Source organism: Astatotilapia calliptera, chromosome 14, assembly GCF_900246225.1.
Source record: "Astatotilapia calliptera chromosome 14, fAstCal1.2, whole genome shotgun sequence".
NCBI classification, from domain to species: Eukaryota; Metazoa; Chordata; class Actinopteri; order Cichliformes; family Cichlidae; genus Astatotilapia; species Astatotilapia calliptera.
In genome coordinates this window covers 7313306-7338665 of record NC_039315.1, presented here as the reverse complement: position 1 = coordinate 7338665, position 25360 = coordinate 7313306, and the positions used below count along the sequence as shown (strand labels likewise).

Genomic DNA, 25360 nt, shown 5'->3' with positions numbered 1-25360 from the left:
TGCCCCACTTTTAAAAGGACGTGAGTTCAAGAATATGAACAGAGCAAAAAGTTTAGAATTATTCAGATCATTATTGCCACAGAATGTCACTGTTTCAATGTTAACTTTTAAATTAGAACATTAGGGATATGTGGAGATAACAAGGAAGGAAAAGGCACAATATAGCTAATGTCTAAAAGCTGTCTGAATTTTATTTTGTGCATTTTGTTCTGTGCAATCCACATTTTAAAAGAAAAAGGGAATTATAGGGCTAACTGTTTTTATATTCCTAGAAATTTTAAGAAACCTGCTTTTTTTATTGCAATGTATTTGTCCAATGTGCTGTTTAATCCCAGACAGTTGGAGAAAGCCTACTACATGGCCAAGGTGCATAGTGTCTGTGCATAATACAGTCAAAATGTTTCATTGTGTCTTTCAGCTGTCTACTTACTTGACTTAATAATATATTAATATGGTAGTCAGCCATTTTAGCTCATGCCTAAGTGCTGTATGCTTGGGTGTTTTATCAGTAGTATATTGCAGAAATTAAAATATATGCAATTTCTAGCTCTTTATTGCTAATTATTAAGCCTTGATAACTTTCCTCCTGTTTCTACTTTCTAGTTGTCTCTAAGTGACCAAACAAAAGAAAGGGTCCTTTGTGTAAAATCTTACCTTAAATCTGAGTCTGTCTTTGCATTTTGGTCCAGGTTTTAATCAGTTTCCTTTGTTGGAACTCCAAGGCTTCTATTGAAATATTGCACTTCATATTATGTTTCTAAGAGATCCCACTGGGATCATAAGTGAGAGGGAGACCAGTAAATTGGATGAAGCCAATCATTCCAATTTGTTAAAAGCCTGATGCATTGTTAGCAGAACAATAAGTCATAATTTAGGAGGCCAGAGACAGAGTAGGCTTTCATTTGATAAGTGTGCTCCAGTTTCTTTTCAAGGACTCATGCAATCTCTTGTCATTACAAAATTAATAACCCAAAGCAAGGAAAAACAGCGACTTGGGTGAAGGATGCAGAAGCCTTGTCCTTAAGTGTTCACAGTTCTCATGAACCATCCCAGTGTGCTCTTTTCAGTTAATCTTATCATTTGTATGATTTCTTCTCACACTGCCCTTCTTCACCACTGTTGTTATCATCTGCAATCTTACAATCATGTTTTTGTGTATCACCTTTTAAAAGTACATCAGCTATTTTCCTCCTCATCAGATAATAAATAGTTTAAAAATGTTTTTACTTACAGCTTAAGCTATAAAAATAATCACGCTGTTTTCCTTTCAGGCTCTTTTCCACATAGAAATCGAAAACTGTAGATCAATAAAAGTATGGTATATTTCTTTGGTACCTAAGGATTATATTTTTGTGTGTCTTTTTCCTCGCAGGTGCGCCTTGAGTGGCCTACAGACTTGGCAGTGAATCCAATGGACAACTCTCTATATGTTCTGGACAATAATGTAGTACTCCAGATCTCTGAAAACCACCAAGTCCGTATTGTAGCAGGCCGTCCTATGCACTGTCAAGTGCCTGGGATTGACCATTTCCTCTTGAGCAAAGTTGCCATCCATGCCACCCTCGAGTCAGCTAATGCCCTAGCTGTGTCTCACAATGGTGTTTTGTACATTGCTGAGTCAGATGAAAAGAAAATAAACCGAGTCAGACAGGTGTCCACAAATGGAGAGATCTCCTTGGTTGCAGGGGCACCAAGTGGCTGTGACTGCAAGAACGATGCCAACTGCGATTGTTACTCTGGAGATGAAGGCTATGCCAAAGATGCTAAACTGAATGCACCATCTTCCCTGGCAGTATGTCCAGATGGAGATCTTTACATTGCAGATCTGGGCAACATCCGTATACGCTATGTGCGCAAGAACAAGCCTTTTCTGAATCCCCTCAGTATGTATGAGGTGTCCTCTCCCATTAATGATGAACTCTATCTGTTTGACTCCAATGGCAGCCACATTTTTACCCAAAGTCTAACTACAGGAGACTATCTCTACAATTTGACATACACGGGATCAGGAGATCTAAGCAGCATTACTGATAAGAACAAAAACACAGTGATCATCAGAAGAGACACAACAGGAATGCCTCTGTGGCTAATGGTCCCTGATGGACAGACCTTCTGGTTCACCATTGGCACTAACAGTGCCCTTAAAACTGTTGCTGCCCAGGGTCAAGAGCTAGCTGTAATGACGTACCATGGAAGCTCGGGACTGTTAGCAACTAAGACAAATGAAAATGGATGGACAACATTCTTTGAGTAAGTAATATGAAGAAACACCTTTCTAATCATTTTACCTAAAAGTCTGGATCCAATTTGAGCTGATAACTGCATCAAAGGAAAGAAGCTTAAAGATCTGTTTAATCTGTTAATTCAGATAGGCAGATTGGACAGTTTTGTTTAGGTTTTTTTTCCTGGAGTATCTGAACTAAGAGCACTGAATTCATTATATCACTGAATGCTTTAGTGAATTAATGTTTGCAGTCAAAGAGCTCCTTGGCATGTGAGTTTAGTATTTTGGCATATGAGTTCACTTCTTATGGCTGGATGTCTATGTCACTCAGAATACAAGACCTGCGGAAGGATGGGTGTAATCCTATTTGCTGTTATCATACCAAATAGGATTACTGGATGATATGTTACTCATCTGTGCCCTTGCTTGCAGACTGGAGATCATCACTTGTTTGGAGTTGTTGGGTACAGGAACAGCGTGTATCTATTGAGTAGTACAAAATGTATATTCACATGACTGGGATGCACCCCAGAAATATAAGCATAGTTGAATAGCCAAAGATTTTAATTAAATCAGGCAAAGCATACCTTGTGAGGAAACGACGGAAAACACTCCCACAGTTTAGGATTTCATGTTCTTGTGACTTGCATGAAGCAATCTGTCCCTTAGCTTAATGTACCAGGGGATACTATGCTAACTGGATGTCATTCCAAAAAGTGTGATTAAGCAGATTGGCTGGTCAGACATCTGTTACACCTCGCTGGAGGAATATAACTCTGACACATAATCAGACGCTCTGTTTAATATGAGCAGACATTTATCACCTGTGTTTGATTTGGTTGTCATCTGATGGTTACACTGAAAAAAAAAAAAGTGGAAAGGTGCAGTGAAAACAGCACTAATGCAGCCATGCATAGGCGTTTCTCGAGGTAGACTGAATTCCCTGAGGCTCAGACAAATTTAGTGGGTGTTTGGAATTCTGAATGATTTCTCTATGACGTTCTGTAAAATGGCTTCTTTTATTTTTTAGGTTCTAGCATGCGTGTCTTATTTTGAAAGAAATGTTTACACGTTACCATAGCGACCAGAGAGCATTAAGGGGCAGAGAGGAGGATGTTTCTCTCAATGTTGTTGGCGTATTTCAGGAGGACGCGGCTAATAAAGTTACACAATTACACAGTGGATTCACGTTAATTATTATATTTACAAAATACCACAGTTTTGTCTTAGTCGTAGCATTTTATTTTGTTGTGTTTATCCGCGACACCTTAAAGGCTGGTCCGTGAAAATATTGTCTGACATTAAACCAGTACGTGGTCCAAAAAAGATTGGGGACCGCTGATTTAGGTGATAAAACCTATCGCTCATGCACCACATTGTTATTTTACTGCGGTAAATAATAATATATTATTTTCTACAGGCAGAAGATATTCTGAGTGGTTACCTTTGTCTTATGATGATGACAATGATCTGTGATAGGATGACAGTGCTCCACTCCATAAGGCATGTGAGGCTACTGAGGGGTTTGAGCAGCAAGACCATTTTATGATTCATATAATAATCATATGGCATTTGCAATCACCCGATCGCAGCCTAGTTGAACACATTTTACAGCTTCTGGCAGCACATGGTGGCCCACCGCCTTCATAAGACACTTTGTGATGTTGGTAGAGTAAAACAAAATTGTTATACATGTCAAAATACTTGGAATAAAATGAAGTCCATGTATTATTTCATTTCCTGTCTTTCCCTTTCAAATTAAGCAATGAAGCTTTGTATTTACCTACAAGCAAATCATTTGATCCATGCTTTTTTTACACCCAATAAACAGGGTTTTGTTTTTCTTGAATAATTAGCTTTAAAGGTCATTTCATCACCTGAGGGTCAAAACTGTAATTTGCTACCATCAGAACCTCTATTTATCTCTGCCCACCAAAGTTCACTGCTAATCATTTCACCCATATTAATTAATGTGTACTTACATTCCATGCTTCGTGGATCAAAATTAATTTGAATGAACGAAGAAAAAAAAAACCAATAGATTGACTAGAGAACAAAAGACATCTGCCACACTGTCTTTCTGTTGTAACCCCTGGAAACCACATTTGTACAACAGTTACTGCACACACAAACGGTCCACAGGCCTTAAATTTATGTTGTAATGATAAGTGCTTCTGCTTAAGGGTTGTTCCAAATCATGATGAATTATAAAACACCTAAATATTCTTTTATCGTTTATTTAAGACGGTAGAAGAAAAAAAAATGTGCCTTACCCACTGGGTTTTAACAAATGTTCTTTAGTTATATCTGTAAGTTATCAGTCACACATGCTCAGAAATTCTCAGGCAGCAAGACAAATTGAAAATATGAGCGGAAGTTAGGTATGCTGGGGGTGATGCCGATATGAAGTGTTCAGCCTATTGTTGGGGCCCAGCGTGAAAGGTCATAGAGCTAGCATGTGACACAGAGGTGATGCGATCCGAATAGACTTGTGGCCAACCAGAGGGAAACTGCTCCTGTCCTTCTGCTGAGCACCCTGCCCCTGTGTGCCCCTCTTGTCGAAAGAAAGCAAAGTAATAGGCAGCTGAGCTGAAGCAGGCCAAAACCATTAGAGCTCAGCGGTGGAGCTCAAGGAATGGAACTAGCTTAAGGCCCTAATTGAGACATAGAGAGTTTGGGTCAGTGATCAAGCTGGGGCTTGTAGTGTTGCTCTTGAATGAGATTTCTGTCTTGTGGACTGAGTCTTTTGTGCAGAGGTGAAGGCAAACAGGAACGCTTGGTCAAATAAATGGAACCATTAAAAGTAGTATGGTGCAGATAACTTGCAGTGCTTTCACTGCAAAAACTTTTGATTGCATGATGGACACAAGGAGAATTTCTTGCTGATAGTATATGAGCAGTATCAAAAGAAATCAAAGGCTTAGATATAAATTACTCTGCTATTTAGTATTTCCTGAAGTGGAAGACTTGGCTTGAAATGTATCTATGAATCCCAGTCCCTAGTACAGTTGAGATCAGATAGCATTTATCTCTGGGAGATGATTCCTCTCCCACTCTTCCTTTCCATATTGGATATTTGAGATGGCAGCGCTGAGGAAATATCTGTAAACCAGCACCCGCCATCTCATTTATTAGAGGCTTTATTATGGCAGGCAGCAACATCGAAGAGGCTTTCCAATCTGTATTCAATGTGCAGATAAAAGTCTTCTTTCTAAGTAATGTACCGTTCACTCGCTTCAATTCTGGAACACTGAAAATCTGAAAGATTTAAAATTGTTCTATGCTGATGTGCTCTCTGAGCAAAATGAAACAATCTGGCCACTCATGTTCCTGTATGTGATGAACTGACTGATCTATAAGCTAGGAAGATGCTGCATCTCTATAAGGATTCACACCTCAGCGCCCCTATTTCATAGGCTGTATAATGAGATTAGGCAATATCGCTAATCTTTTAAGCTAATAAGCAGTTTTCCAAATGTAAAAAAGGTGTTTGCTTTGCTCATCTTAATCATTTTTTTTAAATCTATTGCATATTTATAGTATATTTTTCCTTCCCACTGTCGCTAAGTGCTCGCTCAAAGGGGCTTATTTGATTGTTGGGGTTTTCTCCGTATTATTGTAGGGTTTTTTCCTTGCTATACAAATTGCCTTGAGCTAACTACTGTTGTGATATGATGCTAGAATAGAATTAAAATGAATACTTGTTTTTAAGTTGCAGTGAGAAGTATTGATATTAACGCCCCATTCACATTTTGTTGAAAGGGCTAGAAAAGGACAAAGCTGCTTAGTTTGTTGGTGCACCCACTCCTTGTTTGTGAATAGAAAATTGCAGGAGATATTTTTCAAAAGCTATGCTGATTGTGCTTCAATGATTAAAGATGATAGCTCTGAAATCCCATGTATTACCTCAGGTTGCCAGCACTGATGGATTTGCTGCTGTGTTTACTGCCTGTGTTGACATGCATTGCTTCAATTTGTGACAACACGGAGGAAATATCGGACTCTGCGGAAAGTTTCCAATCCCTACCTATAATTAGAGAGTTTATGCTAGAACACTTACAGAGAACAACTCATAATCACTGCTTATCTGGAATGACACAGCAACTCATTAGTCACATTTATGTACCTACAATCATTTATGCATACCTGACTTGCATTGATGATCATGATTGCTTCCTTATGATTTAACAAACCTCAACAAGGCTTAGTAAATTTTTAATACCACAGCATTGTTTGTGTTTCAGGCATAGTGCTTGTTTATCTGTGTTTTCAGATGGCATGGTCCTCTTTGCCTTCTTTGGTTCACATCAACATATTTCTTTGTAGGTATGACAGCTATGGGCGTCTGACTAACATCACCTACCCCACGGGCCGAGTGAGCAGCTACCGTACAGACGCAGACAGCTCGGTCCGTATCCAGACAGAGGGCTCCAACAAAGAAGATATCACCGTCACCACTAACCTGTCAGCTTCTGGCACCTTCTACACACTTATGCAAGGTGAGTCTCTTTTACGGTGGCCGTAAGTAGAGCGGTTTCTTTTTTTAGGGTTTGTTCTGCGAGGTGAAGTCCCAAAAGCTTTAACTTTGCTTATGTCCCTGATATTAATTTATACAGCTGGGACTAGGTACTGTTAGTATTTTTAAGAAACTCTTTCTCATCTACATATATTCTGACTTCCATTACCTTATGTTCTAGTATTTGATTAATCAACAGTGTATCCCCCTTATCTGTACATATAGCACTTGAGATTGTAAACAGATTTTATTACTTACCTTATTTTTGTGAAGGTGTTGCATTCTCCTGATTTAAAAAGGGATGTATTGTAGAGGGCAGTCACTCAGAAGCCCTAAGGGAAACTGGTGCAAGCTAAGGGACTAGACAAAGAGCATTTTAGAGGTCTCTGTGGACTGTCACGGATAAGACCTTCTTTGAGCTCAAGCTGCCTGGAAGCTGCCAGGCACTTTCTGGCTCAGCCTCACTGAATATTTTGGGTTGCCACTCTGTAGCCGAATGAGAGTTTAAAAAGAAAAAAAGGGGGGTTATATATAAATAGTGTTTAATAAATAAATAGTCCAGTGATCTGGACATACACAGACATATGTGCATATAATATAAATATTTAGTAAGCATGTTGCATTGCGTTAATTGATTTAATATATGTATTGATTTTGTGCTGTGTTCCTTTCATGCCAGTAAATTACTTTTGAATTTAAAATTGAAACATGACTTTCTGTAGAGTTGCATAGCTTTTGACTTTGTTAAATGTATTTTCTTTTTGATTTGGGCAGTGCAAATCACATTTGCCTTTATCTTTCGACAATAAGGCCGAGGCAGGTGTCTCGGATACAGATGTGAATTAAAAGCAACACTGTCTGGATTGCTCCAGACATGATCAGATTTTAAATCTTATCTGTGGGTTTGAAGACATCCCGTCTCAGACTTAGCTGTGTTAATATCACTCACAGAGGTGCTTCTCTGTTTTTAATAACATGTGTAGTGCAGCTTGCATTTCACAGAAATGAAACAAATATTGATTTTTCTGTCAAAAAAAATAAACGATAAAACACAGTGCCGGTGGTCCATACAAGATCCTCAAGGTTTTAAAAAAATTGCTGAGAAAGATTCATGAGGAGATAAGGCTGTTTTTGAACACCTCTAGGTGTTTTTGGTATCTGTCTGATATCTATCTGATATTATCTTCACTAAATCTGGAGCAACTTTCAATTTTTTAAAGATGGGTTACGCATACACCCTTCTACTTTCTGTTTCTGAGCATATCCCTTCTTAGACTACTGACCGCAAAGCTGTGTCTGAAACGGGAGATGACACTCTCTGGTTTCTCACTTTTGTTTAACGGAGTGGCCACCTCCATGTTGTGACCTTGTCTTAGGCATCTGCCTGTGAGGAAAGTGGCGCCAGGAAATCTGCTGTTAATTAATTCACTATTGTCTGCTTTGTTAGCTGGGTGATCACATAGCATATGACTGTGCTGCCTTCGAGTTTCTTTCCTGCTCATTTGGCTGTTTTTGTCCCCTCTTCTCAGCAAGCTATCATCACAGTTTTGTGAAACAGATAACTTTTAAGATTTAAGGGATTAAGGGCAGAAGCTTTATAGCTAGAAAAATAATCAGGTGTATTACAAGATAATAAAATATATCCAAATAATAAAAAGTTGCAATTATTTGCTTTTAAAGCTTAAAGATACTGCACATAGAATGCTGTTTATAGAAGAAAAATGCAAGTCTGTTTTACATATAAGCCACTGTGAGCTATTAGGAAATTATAGCAAACCACATTGTTATGGTTTGCTATATTTCATGACAGCCAGTATTTTTCCCCCTTCTATTGCTGAACTGAGTGTGTGTACTACTTTTGCAGCATTTTGAGCTTTGTTGGTCTCTGAGGCCTCTTTTAGGTAGGGTCTGCCCCAGTAGTCTTTGGTCAACCCCTAAAGTGTCCATATGATGTAAAGAGGCAAGGGCCAGTACAAGGTCAGTCATGCCTCTATCTGTTTCTCTTGTCGCAACAGCACAACACATCCTGTGGTGCTTTGTGAAAAAGAAAAAGATTTTTTTTTTTTTTTTAAAAAGCCTTTCCCCACACGTTGTGTTTATTGTTGTTCTGTGTCCACAGCAAAGAAATTGTCACAGCCACTTGAACATGACACATGAACGCAAGGAAATTGCAGCGTATGAGTTCGTTTTTTCTGTTAAATGAAGTCAAGTAACTAATGTGCTGGCTGACAAACCATTATTTTTCTATTGTTCATATTGAGAATCACATTCATCCTGGTCCCTGTCAGTCTACTGACAGGAGGTAAGAAGGACACATTCTCTGAATGTATATGAGATGCTCAGTGGAAACATTAGTCATTGGTCTGGAGCTGGAACACAGGCTGCCGTCACCTAGGGACAGTAACAGACAGGCTCAGATCTATCCCTTGTGGGTGAGTGTGTGTAAGTGTGTGTGCACATGCGTGCGTGTGCGTATCTCACCCTGCCTTCTCTGTGGCCACAGGCAAGCCAGCAGCTTTTGATAGTTTTCATTCCTCCATATCCTCCAGGCTGCTGCAACAGCTGTAAAACTTTGCTTTACTGGCACTGTGAAACCTCTCACTATTGATCTTTGTTGTCAGAGACCCACTGCGTTATTGCAGTGGTTCTGTTAAATACTGCTGCTAAAGGATTTCTTTTTGCTGAGCAGCCATTTCAGGTCATTATGTTTGCGCCTCACTGACATGGATATTAGATTTAGTCCTCTTGCTTTAGTTACAAGAAGCTATGATTGTTGCTTGCCTTCTAATCATACTCGTTTTTCTCCATCCCATCTCTCCGTCCTTAGATCAAGTTCGGAACAGCTACTTCATTGGTTTGGACGGTTCGCTGCGTCTAGTTTTGGCCAATGGTATGGAGGTGTCGCTGTATACTGAACCCCACCTGCTGGCTGGTACGGTCAACCCCACAGTCAGCAAGAGGAACGTAACCCTGGCTATCGACAACGGCCTTAACCTGGTGGAGTGGAGACAGAGAAAGGAGCAGGCACGTGGCCAAGTTACTGTGTATGGACGCAGATTAAGGGTAAGCATGCTGTCTTGCTAAGAGACACTCATGGTTTTATGCAAGGTTTTTCATCATAGGCTAAATGTCTGGTGTCTTATTTCATATTTTCTCAAATCATCAGCTACAGTCCATGTAGTTATTCTACTACTTCAAATAGGGCAGTATTTATGCCGAAAAACCACAAACTCCAGAAAAAAAATCCAAATTCACAAGAAATAAAAGTGTAGCTGCAGATCTAATGGTGTCAGGTTCATTGTGAACTCTATTTTTTTTTTCCTATAGAAGCTGCGACTCAAAAGCTCAGTTGTTTGTTGTGCATAAGTTAAGTTGGCCGCATGACAATACAATGACATGTCAAATTATTATAGTAAATAATTAATAAAGCTCTGTTTTGAGCTCTGTCTCACAGCTATAAATCAGTTAATCATAGGCCATCAGACTCATGGATGTATTACTCAGATTTGACTTTCTGGAACATATGGTATCTTCTCACCCATAGCTGTAGAAGCCCACCCACACACACAATCTGGTACATTTTTTGTAGGCTAATTTTGATCTGAATTTGACATAAGTAGATTAAATAAAGTGATTTCAGTCTGTGTATAGATCCTAACAGAGCAGTACAGTGGTCACAACGACAAAGTCCTGGGTTTGAATCCACTGGCTGGCCTTTCTGTTTCGAATTTACATGTTGTCCCTTTACCTGCATGGCTTCTTTCTCTGTACTTCCCACAGTCCAAAGACATGCGTGTTTGATGAATCAGCTATTCTAAATTGTTCTGTCTCTCTCGCTTTGCTTTAGGTCTGTGATAAATTGGCTGTTCGTCCACAATATACTTTGGCTTTTGCCCCATGACACCTGGAATACGCTCCAAGCGATGCTAAATTACATAAATGGAAAAAAATGGATTGATTAATAGCCTGTAACATATAAAATACTTTCTCGTTAAAATCAAAATTAAGAGTTACTTGTATATTGCATATCAACAGGTCTCCTCTCATAATGCAACAAATTCAAAGTGCTTGTCCATAATGTATGTAGGATTTAGGCATTAACCCGCACAACACTGATTTAAATTGCATCTGGTGGCCTTTATTGTTTTGCCTTGGCTTTGTAAGGCAAATGGCTACTTTGGTTAAGTTGTCTTCCACATTGTCTGTGAGGCAACACAGCTAATGGGAAGGTGCCACTTTGTCTGTCATTGGCTGTTCATGTAATGGCCTTGTCGTCCCTTTGGAAGTGAAAGCTACTAATGTATGTTACAGACAATGGCCCCAGGGGTGAGATAGGAAATGGGAGCAGCCTAATGGCACGAACAGAAGGGATGAACAGAGCTGGAATCATTGGGCGACCTTGAGTGACATGTCAAGTGATATTACGTGGGTGGCTGGGTGAGTGTGTGGCAGTGCGCGGCTGGAGGGAGGGGAGGATCTTGAATACAGTACAGATCCATGGGAACAGGAGTAGAAGAAACAACTATGTGGCTCTGACTTCACAGCTTTTTTTTTTGGTGGAGAAAAGGGAGAGTGTTTATATTTCTGATGTCTTTTTCCCCCACTTTGCTTGACTGTATTTGTTCCTTTGATACAACACGTACGCGTTTTTGTTGTGCTGTGCCTTTCATGTCCTGAGGCTTTTCGTTAATGTACACTAATGAAGAACTCTTGAGCCACTCCACTCTTGCAAGAATCTTCATCCTTTTGAATGTAGTATTGATAGCAATGACAAGATGCTTCTAATGTTTGGCTGTTTGTTCAAAGGAGATACACAAAAAAGAAACCAAAAACATGGAATGGATTATCTTTGATTGCAGCATGACAATAAATAGAACTGTTGCTATTAAAGAAAAATTAATTGGAGTAGTCATAAAACCTGAGAATAGACATTTACATATTTACAGGGACACTTACAGATAGTATTTGATATTGGTTGAGACATCATTGTTATGATCTTGAGTGTAATGTAAAAGTCTCTTTTTTGCTTCTACTCTTTTACTTTCTGTGAGAAATTCATTTTAGAGGTGATGTTCTATTTGAAATAACTCCCCTTGAGTGGGTTTCCATTCTCATGGGAACTTGGAATCACTGTTATGGGACACTTTTTCCTTCTATGCCATGCGACTTTGGCAAACCTTATTCTAGCACTGGGAACTTTTTGTGAAAGACATCAGCTCTCTGCTGCCTGCAGAGATTTAACAAGAGCAGCGGGGATCTTTACTAGTATTCTTTAAAAAAAATAACTAAAAGGTGTAGCCATTTCAATGAAGTGTGACACTTGTTATGACAGTGTTTGAAGGCGAAGGAGACAAAAGAACACGTTCTTATTTCCAGATCCAATGTACGTTCACTCCTTCTGTCTCAGGTCTCAAATAGTTTACGCCACTCCAAATATCCATGGATTTATGCTCCTCATGATTCTGTTGGTTTTACTTAAAGTAATCCTCTCAATTAGGTATCAGTGACAATAATTGCCTCTGGTGTAATTGTCCCTTCACAGATGAGAGACCTAAGCATGCTTTCCTCAATGTGAGATTGAAAAAGTGAGCTTTCTCAGCAATCCCTGTGTGACCTGCTCTGTGGGATGTATCTGGAAAGTAGCCAGAAGCAGCCTTCTGAGGCATTTTAAGATGTTTTTAAGCCTTGCCAAGCATTTTACTAAGCCAAATGATAGCACACCTGAAGAAACACTCTGAAGATTAATAAGAAAAAAAGATCATAAATATTACAGAAACAGAGGTGTAGTTTTAATTACAGCCAGAGACCTCTGAAGACCCATTTTACAAAAAGTTCCAGATGGTGTTTAAAGCAATGCTTTTTTTTGCAGAGATCTGTTCTGACCTGCAATCTAAGCTGTTATCTTCTCTTTGTTTTATTTTTTTTTGCTTCTGTAGCTTCTGTTTATGGAGGCTGCTGACAGAGAAACAGAATGCCAGGGCTGCTGCTTGATCTTTTTGGCTAAAGCACAGAAGCTGCCTCATAAAGCCTGCAGTCTTCAGAGCAGTGTTGTTTTGCTCTGAAAGCAAAGGTCACCGTTTTAAGCCTGATACATTCAGAAGAGCTGTGTCACTTAAACAATGTTCAGTCATAAAGGAGATTAACTGATTTTCTTTCTCTTTTCCAATTTACGCAAAGGCAAAATAGAATGAGAGTCATCTGTGCCTGGTAATTCTTCCCAGTAAGCATTAAAAATGAATTTAATGATCAATGTGACTCTAATGTTTCTTGCTTGAATAGGCATACTCGGGCTAAGACACAAACAAAGAAATGTGGTAATTCTTACAATTTCATTACTCCGCTGGCTCCTGCAGTCCTGAGATAGAGCTCCACTTTTGTAATTAAAAGCTATGAAAAGAAGAATATAAAAATAATCACTTTGTGATTAAAGGTCTCCTCCCAATGTTCCACCTCAGAAGAGTAATGCACCAATTCCTCTCAATAATTTCAAACTTTTTAAAGTGTCTATTCCCGTTGGTGAATTTTCTGTAGCTATATAAAGTGTTCCTAACTCCCTGCGTTCCCTCCTATAGGTTCATAACAGAAACCTCCTATCGTTGGATTTCGATCGAATCACCAGAACAGAAAAGGTCTACGATGACCACAGGAAGTTTACGTTACGGATCCACTATGACCATGCCGGTCGCCCCACATTGTGGGCACCGAGCAGTCGACTGAATGGAGTCAATGTCACCTACTCTCCTGGAGGCCATGTGGCAGGTATCCAAAGAGGCACAATGTCGGTGCGCATGGAATACGACCAGAACGGCAGAATCACCTCCCAGATATTTGCTGATGGTAAATCTTGGAGCTACACTTATCTTGAGAAGGTACGAATTGGTTGAACTGTAATAATGATTAAATAGTTTAAAGATAAAAAATGTAATATAATATTGGAGGCATGCTCTACAGATAAAGTGTAAAAGGTGTGTTTGTGTAAGAAACTTGTTATGAGATTTTAGACTGGAGTTAAAAGTTAACTTGTAATAATACAGAAGTGTTTGTGTTGCACTATCAGGCTCTGGAATAGATATCAGCCAAAATGTAATTAAAGTGTCTGGTGCATTGAAGACATACTTTGTTACCAAAGTCTGACAGCAAAGTTCAGCCTGAAATAGCTCTGATGAAAAGAACAGAGTGAAATGTCACTTTCTTCTGACTAATTGAAGGCAAGACTGTTTGGGTGAGGTGAGGAGCTGTTATTCTGTAGCTTAGGCATATAATATGAACAGCAGTCAGTCACCTTGTTAATAGTCTTTAGTCATAGCAACCTCTGAGCAATTTCTCGATGCCGCCTGTTGTGACAGCTTTACAACCTCATCATTTATTGGTCTAAGACAGGCACAGATGTAAATTTTAGATTTGCTTAGGTGAGAAAATTTGGCTTCCTACTGTTTGGATTAAAAGATCTGACAAATGAGCAAAATAGAAGCAGCTTGTGAAATCATCTCTTAAGGAAATCTTAATTTCAGTGGAGTATCAGCAACTCTGTGTTCATGATGAAAATTAGATTTGGACTGACACAAACTTGCGTAATATTTATCGCTTTAGACAAATTGCCTGTCATTTTGTGTTATTGGTATTAGACGTTATAACGGTAGCAATTTTCTAATTAATCTCTATCTTGTCTTATTGTGTCAGACATTGTGCTTCTGTAACAGCTTTTAGGACTGTGTGTTTGTGTAACAGAAAATATATCAAAGTGAAGCATTTGAATGCAGTCAGTCTTACAATTTATTAATATAACACAAAAAATCCTCTGTTTCTTCTTCTCATTAGTCCATGGTGCTGCTGCTCTACAGCCAAAGGCAGTATATCTTTGAATTTGACAAAAATGATCGGCTCTCCTCTGTGACCATGCCCAACGTAGCACGGCAGACTCTAGAGACCTCCCGCTCCATTGGTTACTACAGAAACACCTACCGGCCCCCTGAAGGTAACGCTTCAGTGCTCCAGGACTACAGTGAGGATGGACAGTTGCTGCAGACCACCTATCTGGGTACAGGCCGCAGGATCATCTACAAATATGGAAAGCTTGCTAAGCTTCTGGAGATTCTCTATGACACCACTCGAATTGGTTTTTCCTATGATGAAGTGGCAGGCATGCTAAAGACCGTCAACTTGCAGAGTGAAGGCTTTACCTGCACCATTCGCTACCGTCAGATTGGTCCACTGATTGACAGGCAGATTTTCAGATTCAGCGAAGAGGGCATGGTGAACGCTAGGTTTGACTATGTGTATGACAACAGTTTCCGCGTCACTAGCATGCAGGCTGTCATAAATGAGAAACCGCTGCCAATTGACTTGTATCGTTACGATGACGTATCTGGCAAAACAGAGCAGTTTGGTAAATTTGGAGTAATCTATTATGACATAAATCAAATTATAACCACAGCAGTGATGACCCACACCAAACACTTTGATGCCTACGGGCGAGTGAAGGAAGTCCAATATGAGATCTTCCGCTCACTCATGTACTGGATGATGGTGCAGTATGACAATATGGGGCGAGTGGTGGCCAAGGAGCTAAAGGTTGGGCCTTATGCCAACACGACACGCTACACATACGAGTACGATGCTGACGGTCAACTTCAAGTGGTCTCCATCAATGACAAGCCTCTGTGGAGGTACAGCTATGACCTTAATGGCAACTTACACCTTCTCAGCCCTGGAAACAGCGCACGCCTCACACCACTACGCTATGACATCAGGGACCGCATTACTCGCTTGGGAGATACTCAGTATAGGATGGATGAGGACGGTTTTCTTAAGCAGCGAGGGAATGACTATTTTGAGTATAATTCTGCTGGCCTGCTTGTTAAAGTGTACAACAAAGTGAGCGGCTGGAGCATTGAATACCGTTACGATGGCCTCGGCAGGAGGGTGTCCAGCAGAAGCAGCAGGGGCCAGCACCTGCAGTTCTTCTATGCTGAGTTGTCCAGCCCCACTAGGGTCACCCATATGTACAATCACTCCAGCTCTGAGATCACCTCACTGTATTATGACCTGCAGGGACATCTGTTTGCCATGGAGCTAAGCAGTGGGGATGAGTTTTACGTGGCGTGTGATAACATAGGCACGCCACTGGCTGTGTTCAGTGGATCAGGCATCATGATCAAGCAGATCCTCCATACGGCTTTTGGAGAAGTTTACCTTGACACCAACCCCAGTTTGCAGCTCATAATAGGCTACCAAGGAGGCCTGTATGAGCCTCTTAGCAAACTGGTCCACATGGGCAGGCGGGATTATGATGTCCTTGCTGGCCGCTGGACAACACCAGACCACGAGATCTGGAAACGTCTCAACAGCAACCACATTGTGCCATTCAACTTGTACATGTTCAAGAATAATAATCCTCTCAGCAATAACGAGGAGATAAAGTGCTACATGACAGGTAAGTTCTTTTAACAGACTTTATATGCTTTATGGCTTTAGAAGATTAAATTTTAAGAAAAAATAAAGCGCAAGTCCACCTAACCTTAGAGGACAGGAAGTTAGCTTCAGTGCAGTTTCGCTGGATTCTACTGATGATCAAACAAAGAGGCATTCATTTTAAGTATCATAACCTTTAAATGAATGTCTTTAAAAAATGTAGGCAATCTGTGGAAACATTGCAAACATAAAGAAAAGGACTTACTGTGGAATTATAACTTTCTATCAGAAAATGATTTGAGTGCAGTCTGCTTCTGTTGATGCTCAAAAGCAAGATTTTCTCTGAATCTTCCTGTAACAATTCTAAGTGAAAGTGAGTAGGACTTAAAATACTTTCAGTTGTATCCAAATAATTGAATATAAATAGAAGTTGACAGTATTTACGTGAGTCCTGCTAAAGCAATCAGTTATGCTTATAACTTGGTTGTGGAGAGCAAGCAAATATTAGCCTTCATTCCTGTGTATGACTGTTGTTGCTTGAAGCGCACAATAGTTATTCCAGGTTTTTCTGTCAAATTTTTTATGTTTTTATTCTTAACAACCTCACACAACTGGAAGAACAGACCCTGCCAGAATTAAATTCAAAAGCAGTGTGTTTGGGAGGATTTTAAGCACTCACTTGCTGGGAAACTGAGGTGTGGGGGGGTTTCGTGTATGTGTGTTCGTGTATACTTGCTTATGTACGTGCCCAGTAGCTATCACTCTGAAAATGCTCAAAGGGAACAATGCTATACGGCCAAGCCCTTTCTGTTGTTTAGCATTCAGGTCCTTTTCCAGAAATATCCTGGTTCTTTGTGGTGGGGAGGGGGTAAATGGCAGTGAAAGCACCTCGGTGGAGAAGGTGAGCACAATGAATCCATACAAACCATACAAATCTTTGTTGGTTGTATCAACCTCTTTTGCCGGAAGGAAAACAACATACTCAGTGAAATCCTTGTGGTTAAACCAAGCAGTAGCTGGATCTCTGTCATAAATGAATGTATAAGTTCTCATGTGTTCATGCTGCATTATATTTACTCCATAATGCCTTTTTGTGGAGGAATAATAATGTGTTTACCTTTTATTCTTTATCCTTTAATAACCTGAAGACAATACCGAGAGACGGAGTAGTCACTTTTTGCAAACACAAAGGCATTCAGCATCATAGTCCACCATTAGGGGCTCAATGGCATTTTAATGCTAAATAGACTGTTAGATAGATATATTGTAGTGGGTTTGCCTCAATTGTGATTGATAGCAGTGACATTTACATTCCTCTCACTAAATTGCCAGGGTCCTTTCATTGTCCTCAAACAAATTCATATTTAAAAAAGCTTTGTCAGGTGCCACAATGTGGCAGCGGCAATGTGTGAGAGACTTGCACCCCGAGTGTCACAGCAATGATGCTGTCTGTAACAAACACATGGAAGGGCGCGAGAAAGAAATCGATCAGGTTGGACAGGCTTTGCTTCTCTTAAGACCTGTAGCCTTCTCTGTGATATTCATAAAATATGACAGCATGCTATAGGGGACTGCAGCAGCACCTATAACCACAGTGTCGGTGGCTGCTATTAGAAGAACCACATTATCATGATTGGATGTATTTAAATCTCAGACACGTCACTTTCCTCTCTTTCAGCATCTCATTAGAGAGAAATTAATGCAGAGGAGCCCGCTGAGTCTTCAAAATATCTCGTGTTGAAGTCTTGGCTGCCTTGAAATGACACCAAATTACTGAATATAATTATCAGCACAGCAGGCACTCTCAGATGTCACTTGGCATTTCCGTAACCCAACTGCGTGTCATTAGTGTGGCACCTGCAGGAGTGGACACGAATTATCACAACTATCTTGAGTGTTTAGCATAGCTTTCCACTATCACAAACAAATCAAGCGGTCTGGCCGAGGTAGGAGCGTTTCATGGAAACAGTCTCGCCCACAAAATGTCAACTGTTCAGATTCAACAAATTAATTCTCACAGTTCTTCACAGTTCCTCTGAAGCCACAAACGATTGTGTCTACTAATAGAATATGTATATCATTTGTTTTGACCCTTCCCCCGCAGATGTGAACAGCTGGTTGGTGACCTTTGGCTTCCAACTGTACAACGTTATCCCCGGCTACCGCAAACCAAGCACAGAGGCCATGGAGCCATCCTACGAATTAGTTCGCACCCAGATCAAGACGCAGGAATGGGATAGCACCAAGGTAGTCATCCTTACTTATCCCACTTTTCATCTTACCTCGGATCGCTTTCTACTTCTGCCCCTCTCCTTTCCAACATCATTAGCAAATGGGCAGAGTCTATGTAGCCAGACTCCCAAAGGAGCTGGCAGCTATCAGGCCAAAACATCGCCCGGTATGCTGGTTGCTTCCCTAGTCCTCATCTTGGGGAATGGGGTCAGGCTAAATAGCTCTTGTAATTGTCCTGCCATTAGGAAAATTCACTCTCCCTTTCTTCTACCACTGGCCATTGATTTCATCTCAGCCTTACACTGTTAGCCAAGGTCTGAGAAGTAGTAGACATGCTTTGATTCTCGCTTTTATCAGGCCTTTTAAGTTGCCCCCAACTCACCTGAATTATTGAACAGGCCACTGTTGTTCTTGGGTTTGGTTACAGCTAGACTAGTGAATGCCACCCATCAAGAGGGAAGATTCATGTTGCATTACACTCTGGCTGCAACCTTAACATAGCCGGTATTGGTTAGAATGTCTTCTCATCTATTTGTAAGTCTAAAAGCTACTGGGGTGATGGAAGATTCTCTGATCTGACCAGCAGACTAATAAACATGGATACACAAAAAACTGGCAAAAACCCCCACTGTTACTATAAACTGTCATGCAGTATTTAGCTCTTAACAACTTATAAATGTCTGAGTGATGTTTTAGTTGGTGTCCCATTTATTTCAGAATTTATCCATCAATATTTATTCTATGACACTAAAGGTGAAGATTTTCAAAATTACTGTGAATAGAAACAAATGCAAATTTGTGATTTGCAAATGAATAGTTGATAAGTGCTCCTGCTCTCATGAGTCCTTTAAAAAGTATTTGTAATCAAAAAATGAATTATCTCAGGCATTTCAGCAACACTTTAGTCAATTACACTGGAAATGAAATACTTATTCCTATTGTAATGTTACACATCATATATGCGTAGTGTAAATCTATAACAATCCCAGTTATTTCTTCATCTAACGTAAACTGTTTTGAAAGGGTTGTTGTCAGAACCCCTGGGACTAACTCGTGCATAAAGCTTGTGGCTAACATTCCACAAAGAAACCTCTGAACTCTCCAAAGGTGCCAATCTATAAATAAGCAACAAAAGACACTGCAGGTATTTCAGTGCCTAAGTGTAGATCCGCGGGGATCTGAGGGAATTGCGTTGTAGATTACAGATGATAAATGCAACACTCTTTCAGAAACACAGATGCACTTCTGATTGCTTTAACTGCTAAGAAAATCAGACATCTGGTGGCTTAAATTTTTTACCATCGGTTTCTCAAAAACACTCTTAGAAGGATAGAAGGACTTTCAATATGCTAAAATTAAATTAGTCATATATGAGACTATATTCAGCTCATCTATGTTTACTTCCCTCTGAAGTATTAAACATAAGTAGGTCCATTTTATTAATAATATAACTGAAAGGACATGTTTTATCTACAGACTCAGCCTTTCAATTACATATTCAAAAATACCCATAACAGACTTTAGTATATCTTTAAATAGAAAGTATGCCTCGATTGCAAGATTGTGTGAAGGAGTTTTGCCTTCAGCACACCTCTGAATATGTACTATAAATAATATGTAAGGAAGGTTTGAGATAATTAGTTGTTTTCCTGTGTATGTTGAAGCGTGTTATTCTTATCTAGAATTCCTGCTTCCAAAATGGTATTCTTAGGCGTTTAATGCATTTGATCCCCACTGCAGATGGACACACCGACCCAATTAGGTGCAGTGCAACTTTAAAACAGTACATGCTATGTGTTGTACAAATGGCTTTTTTAAAACTTTATTTTATTCATGCCTGCCTTTCTATCTTGTTCCATTTAAGCCCCTATTTCACCATGCTGCTGAATCCACCACAGATTGAAAAATGCTGTGAGGGGGCCAGAGAGATGAGCTGTGTGCTGCACAAGGCTTGATCTTTCATTTCGGCTCGTGCTGGAGGCTGATTGCACAGCATGCTATGTGAATGATGCCTCTCTGGGAGTGTCCTGGGAGGCTGCTTTAGTAAAGTGGAGGACATTGCCCCCTGTTCCTCTTCTGCCCTGGGACAGCTGACCGTGTCACATACTGGCACGGTAAACAAACATGGAGTGGCATGGTGTGAAGCGTACCCCCAGGCAATGATTCCCTGGGGGCCCTACAGTACAGCTGCCCCCACCCCCGTTTTTGTTTCCTCTTGAAGCAGGTTGTGGTGTCACATGAAAGAACAGGCAGATATGCCGGTCACTGCAGCCTGCTCTTCATTTCTCAGCCCCACCCAGTCTTCCAACCCTTAGCCATCCTTTAACAAAAGCACAGAGAGACGGAATTAGAAACTGTCAGGGAAACTTTAGATGTGACTGGTTGACAAAAATTCCTCAGGATGTTCACAACCTCTTATCTTAGGCGATGGCAAGAAGGCGCGATGCTTAAGAGCTTTTTTTTCTGCTGCTTAGATACTGTGGTGTTGGCTGGCTTCCATTTAATTTCATTCTCCTCTTTTTAACATGCTTCTTTCTTCCTGACAAATATCTCTTGTCAAGTAGCATTAGGACAAAGTATTAATTTTGGCTGAAAGCAGTATGGTATGTACACATTTGTAAACCCTTAAGGAACAATATACACTAGTTACCAGCAGATTCCCGTTTCATATTTGGCACAGCATGACTGTTTCACCCTTTTTCAAAATATCATGCCTGTCATAAATGATCAGGGAGATTTGCATTTGCTGACAAACACCTCTGCCCCTACCTTAACTATGTGTCAAGGTAGGGGCAGCTGCGATGCTTTGAAGCTGCATTATTCACAGCATCAAAGCATTATGGATTTATGTGCCAATAATAAAGGCATTTTCATTGTTATTTTCAACATGTAACATTATAAAGATGTCTAATTAAAAAAGAAGGAATGCACACGCACCCGCTCACAAGGTATATATATATATATATATATATAGTGTACATTGTAGTGTATACTTTACACTTTATTTAGTGTCAAATGTTCCTCACGTTAATATAAAAAGAATCGCTCATGCTGTGTAGTCACAGCACTGAGTTTGAAATGTTTGAAGTGTTAATGAAGCAGTATGAATCTCAGATTTGAAAAGGATGTATCTGAAATCAGACTGTGCTCCTTATTCCACATGCAAAGTAGGATAAGGATAAAGATTACAAATCAAAATGTGAAGCAATCACAAGTGAATATTTGGGAAATATCCGCAAGAACGATTTCAAACAAGCTCTTCCTCAGAGAATGAGCAAAAATATATATTTGAGTGTATGAAGCTGTTGCGGGGGCTGCGTAACTTAACAGTATTGTCTTTGTGGTTTTTTTGCAGTCTTTGCTGGGTGTTCAGTGTGAAGTTCAGAGGCAGCTGAAGGCCTTTGTAAAACTGGAACGTTTTGGCCAGATCTACAGAGCCAAAAGTGCTGGATGCCCTCAGACGGAAGATAAAAAGATCTTTGCTTCTGGTGGCTCAATCTTTGGCAAGGGGGTCAAATTTGCTATCAGAGATGGTCGCATCAGCGCTGACATCATCAGCTTGGCCAATGAAGATGGCCGTCGCATGGCTGCAGTTCTGAACGATGCATTCTACCTTGAAAACCTCCACTTCACTATCATGGGAATGGATACCCACTATTTTGTCAAACTGGGCTCAGTGGAGGGAGATCTGGCCCTTATTGGTATGACAGTGGGCCGACGTACACTAGAGAATGGCGTCAATGTCACAGTGTCTCAGGTCAACACTGTTGTCAATGGCAGGACTAGGCGCATTACTGACATTCAGCTACAGTATGGCGCTCTGTGTCTGAATACTCGTTATGGCAGTAGCGTGGATGAGGAGAAAGCCCGTGTGTTGGAGCTGGCTCGGCAGAGAGCTGTCGCCCAAGCTTGGGCCCGAGAGCGCCAGAGACTGAGGGATGGAGAAGAGGGCTCACGAACCTGGACTGAAGGAGAGAAGCAGCAGCTCCTAGGTTCAGGGAAGGTGCAAGGCTACGATGGATATTACATGGTTTCAGTTGACCAATACCCTGAGCTGGCAGACAGTGTCAACAACATTCATTTCATGAGACAGAGTGAAATGGGCCGAAGGTGACATGAACACGAGGCTCTCGAGTGACTGACTCAGATGTAGGACATGGGACTTCTTGCCAAAGACAGTTGTGTACATGACCACATGTTTTTTTTCTTTGACTGTGCTCAACTTGGTTTTTAATATACTGAAAAAAGAAAACAACATGGTTGCAATCAGTTGCACTGTATTAATAGAAGAGTGCCCTTCTCCTTTTGAAGATTCTTTAACAGTCTTTGCTCTCCAAGTGCGGCTGCTAGAGGATGAAAATTTGTGATGTCTTGTGACTCCATTTCCTCATCCCTGTTGGTGATTCTGTTCAAAGGAATCCAAGAGGAGTATTGGTAATGCATTATGTTCACTGGATCACTCTGCTGACAGACTTGCAGATTGTTATTCACAAGCTTGCTCTATTCTGCCTTTTTCTGCGCCTCAGCCAAGGAGATTCCTTCTCTTTTAATCACTTCTTTTTTATACTTGAAACCGTCATAGCCCCAGTCATCCATAAATAATGAGAGAGATTTCTGTTGGCGGTAGAGCCCTTCATCAGAACCCAGCTGAACTTGTCAAAGCACTTTCATTTGTGTGATGTCTTGTAATTTTTTAAAGAGGAAGCTCGATACTCATTTGTGGTCTTAGCTTGGAAGGCTTCGGTGCACCGTGACTGTGCATGTTGGCTTTTTTTATGAACTTTAAAATTAGCAAAACTGCTTAATTAAGCTTAAATTGTTTGTGGTGGAGCCAACAAAGGGATGTGAGGTCACTTTTTTTTATTTGGTGTGTATTTTATTTTATAACCAGACTTTTTTTTTTTCTCTATGAACAAAATGAAAAGCGAATAAATTCTTCTCTGCTTCTTTTGACTGTGGTCAAACAACTCGATTATAAAAACAGAGAAAAGCCAACCCTGTGAGAAAATACTGTGGAATTAATGTCTGTATTAAACTACAAAAGGTATTTTACAGGAATGGTTTGGGGTTATCTTTTAGTTTTGTTTTATAAATAGCTATATGAATTAACAGTATAACAAATGTGAATTTTAAAAAAATGTGAACTGTTGTCCCTTTTATTGTTAATTGTTGTACTTGAACAACGCTTAAGGGTGTTTGAACACATGGAATAAACTATGAAAGGTGGTTTAGTTAAATCAATTACTGTGTTTTTCATCAGACCACATGCATTTTACTGATCTCGGTTGCATATGAAAGGCTCTTTTTGTTTATCAGTGATCTTAAGTCAGTATTCCTCATCACAATGTCCAGTCACATAAAGCTCGGGATAAAAATACTTTATAAAAGTGAGGCTACAAAGAGGGTCAGTGACTAATCTCATCAGTGATACACGGTACATTAACATATTGGCTGTTGAGATAGATGGGCTTTGCGTTGTGTTGTGGGTGAGATGAAAGATACAAATTGCCTTTGCCCAAAGGGCTGCCTGCAGGTCAGCTTTGAAAGTGCTTTCATTCTCCAGGATAGGGCTCCGCTTGGTCCCATGGCTGGCTGAAATGCATTAGACCTGCAGGTGTACTACTTCCCGTTTACAGACTAAAGGTCGTCTATACATGGCAACCTTGAAAATAACTCTCGTGATCACATTTTAACTCCCATGCATCTCCCTCGGTGGGCAATGCAAGGGACAACTTAATGTTTCTTTATCTGAAAACGGACGCAGAGTCAAGACTATTTTGGAAATCGTGATATTGATTTAAAATCAGTTAGTTGTTGAACTATGCCAAGCCACTACACACTCTTGACTTGCTAATTTTCCCACAAAACATTTGAACATGTTCGTGTGACGAGACCATGATTGAGTGTCTCAATCTGTACAAGTGAAAAAGTGAAAAGGACATGGGTGGGGGTTTTTTTTCCTGCTCCTGGTCGATTCATTTACATTTTTCAAAAAACAAAAATAAAAACTATATATGTATGTTCTACATAATATGAATGATGGATATTTGCATTGTGGAATATTGCACTGAGAATTGTTGCGTCAGAAGACTGTATCTTTTTCTAAAGTTGACTCATTTCGAGTTTTGGTTTGTTCTCAACACTGTGTTTTTAGCGCTTCTATTTGACTGTGTAAATATGAGGACATCAAAGTGAGCTGTAAATAAAATGCAAATGTAGATACCTCTTAGAGCTACATCAGTGACCCTGTGTAGTCTTAAGGTAGAAAAAAAAATAAAGGGAATATTTTGTGTTTATTTTTGGCGTTTGTTTTATACACAGTCTATTGTGGATGATATTATCTATCGCTGCATCTCAAACCACAGCACACTTATGTTACCTTCCCTTATATTCATGTTCCTACCACCTCGGACTGTGAAGATTTTCATATCTACATTACACCTTGGTACATTACACAAATGTTAATTCTCACCCTGCTACACATTTCACAAGCCTTTAATGAGGCTAATTTGATGCATTATGATAATGAAATATAGTTCGCCGTGTGCCGTTATTTAGTGAAACACGCTCTGCCACCTGTTTAGACATTGAACTTATTAAATTCTCACATGGACTGAACATGTGGCTGAATCACCAGTATATCAAGTGCAGTCTATTAATATCAACTTTTCTGCAGTGAATGTGTTTAACTGGCATAAGACGAGCAAGCCTCGAGGGATGCAGTGCAAAACTTGACTATTAATTAACCTGTCAAAGTTGAGGACCAATCCTTTGATATCACAAAAGCCACCAGGAGACTGTTTTTAAACTTGATAACTTTGTTGAAGTAAGTGCAGCTCAGGGGATAATCCTGTTAGCAGGCAGGGTGGTGCGGGAGTTAGCTGCTAGTATGTGGTGGCAGCGAGGGAACCTAGAACATTTACACTCTCTGCAGGCAGAGCTGAGCTCGCTGCCCAGAAGAAAGCAACATGGCCCGT

At 40.1% G+C, this 25360-nt stretch overlaps 1 protein-coding gene across 13 annotated transcripts in view; it reads left to right on the top strand.

Moving 5' to 3' along the window:
* tenm4 (teneurin transmembrane protein 4) overlaps positions 1-24679 on the top strand; it is a 198362-nt gene extending 173683 nt beyond the window's left edge. For all 13 annotated transcript variants that reach the window (XM_026192532.1, XM_026192544.1, XM_026192543.1 and 10 more), the window contains 7 exons: positions 1373-2250; positions 6551-6723; positions 9568-9803; positions 13313-13609; positions 14559-16173; positions 18256-18398; positions 21739-24679. In XM_026192532.1, the coding sequence (XP_026048317.1) occupies positions 1373-2250; positions 6551-6723; positions 9568-9803; positions 13313-13609; positions 14559-16173; positions 18256-18398; positions 21739-22497 (4101 nt within the window). In that variant the 3' untranslated portion in view covers positions 22498-24679. The remainder of the gene's footprint in view (positions 1-1372; positions 2251-6550; positions 6724-9567; positions 9804-13312; positions 13610-14558; positions 16174-18255; positions 18399-21738) is intronic.
* Positions 24680-25360: the final 681 nt, after the last annotated feature.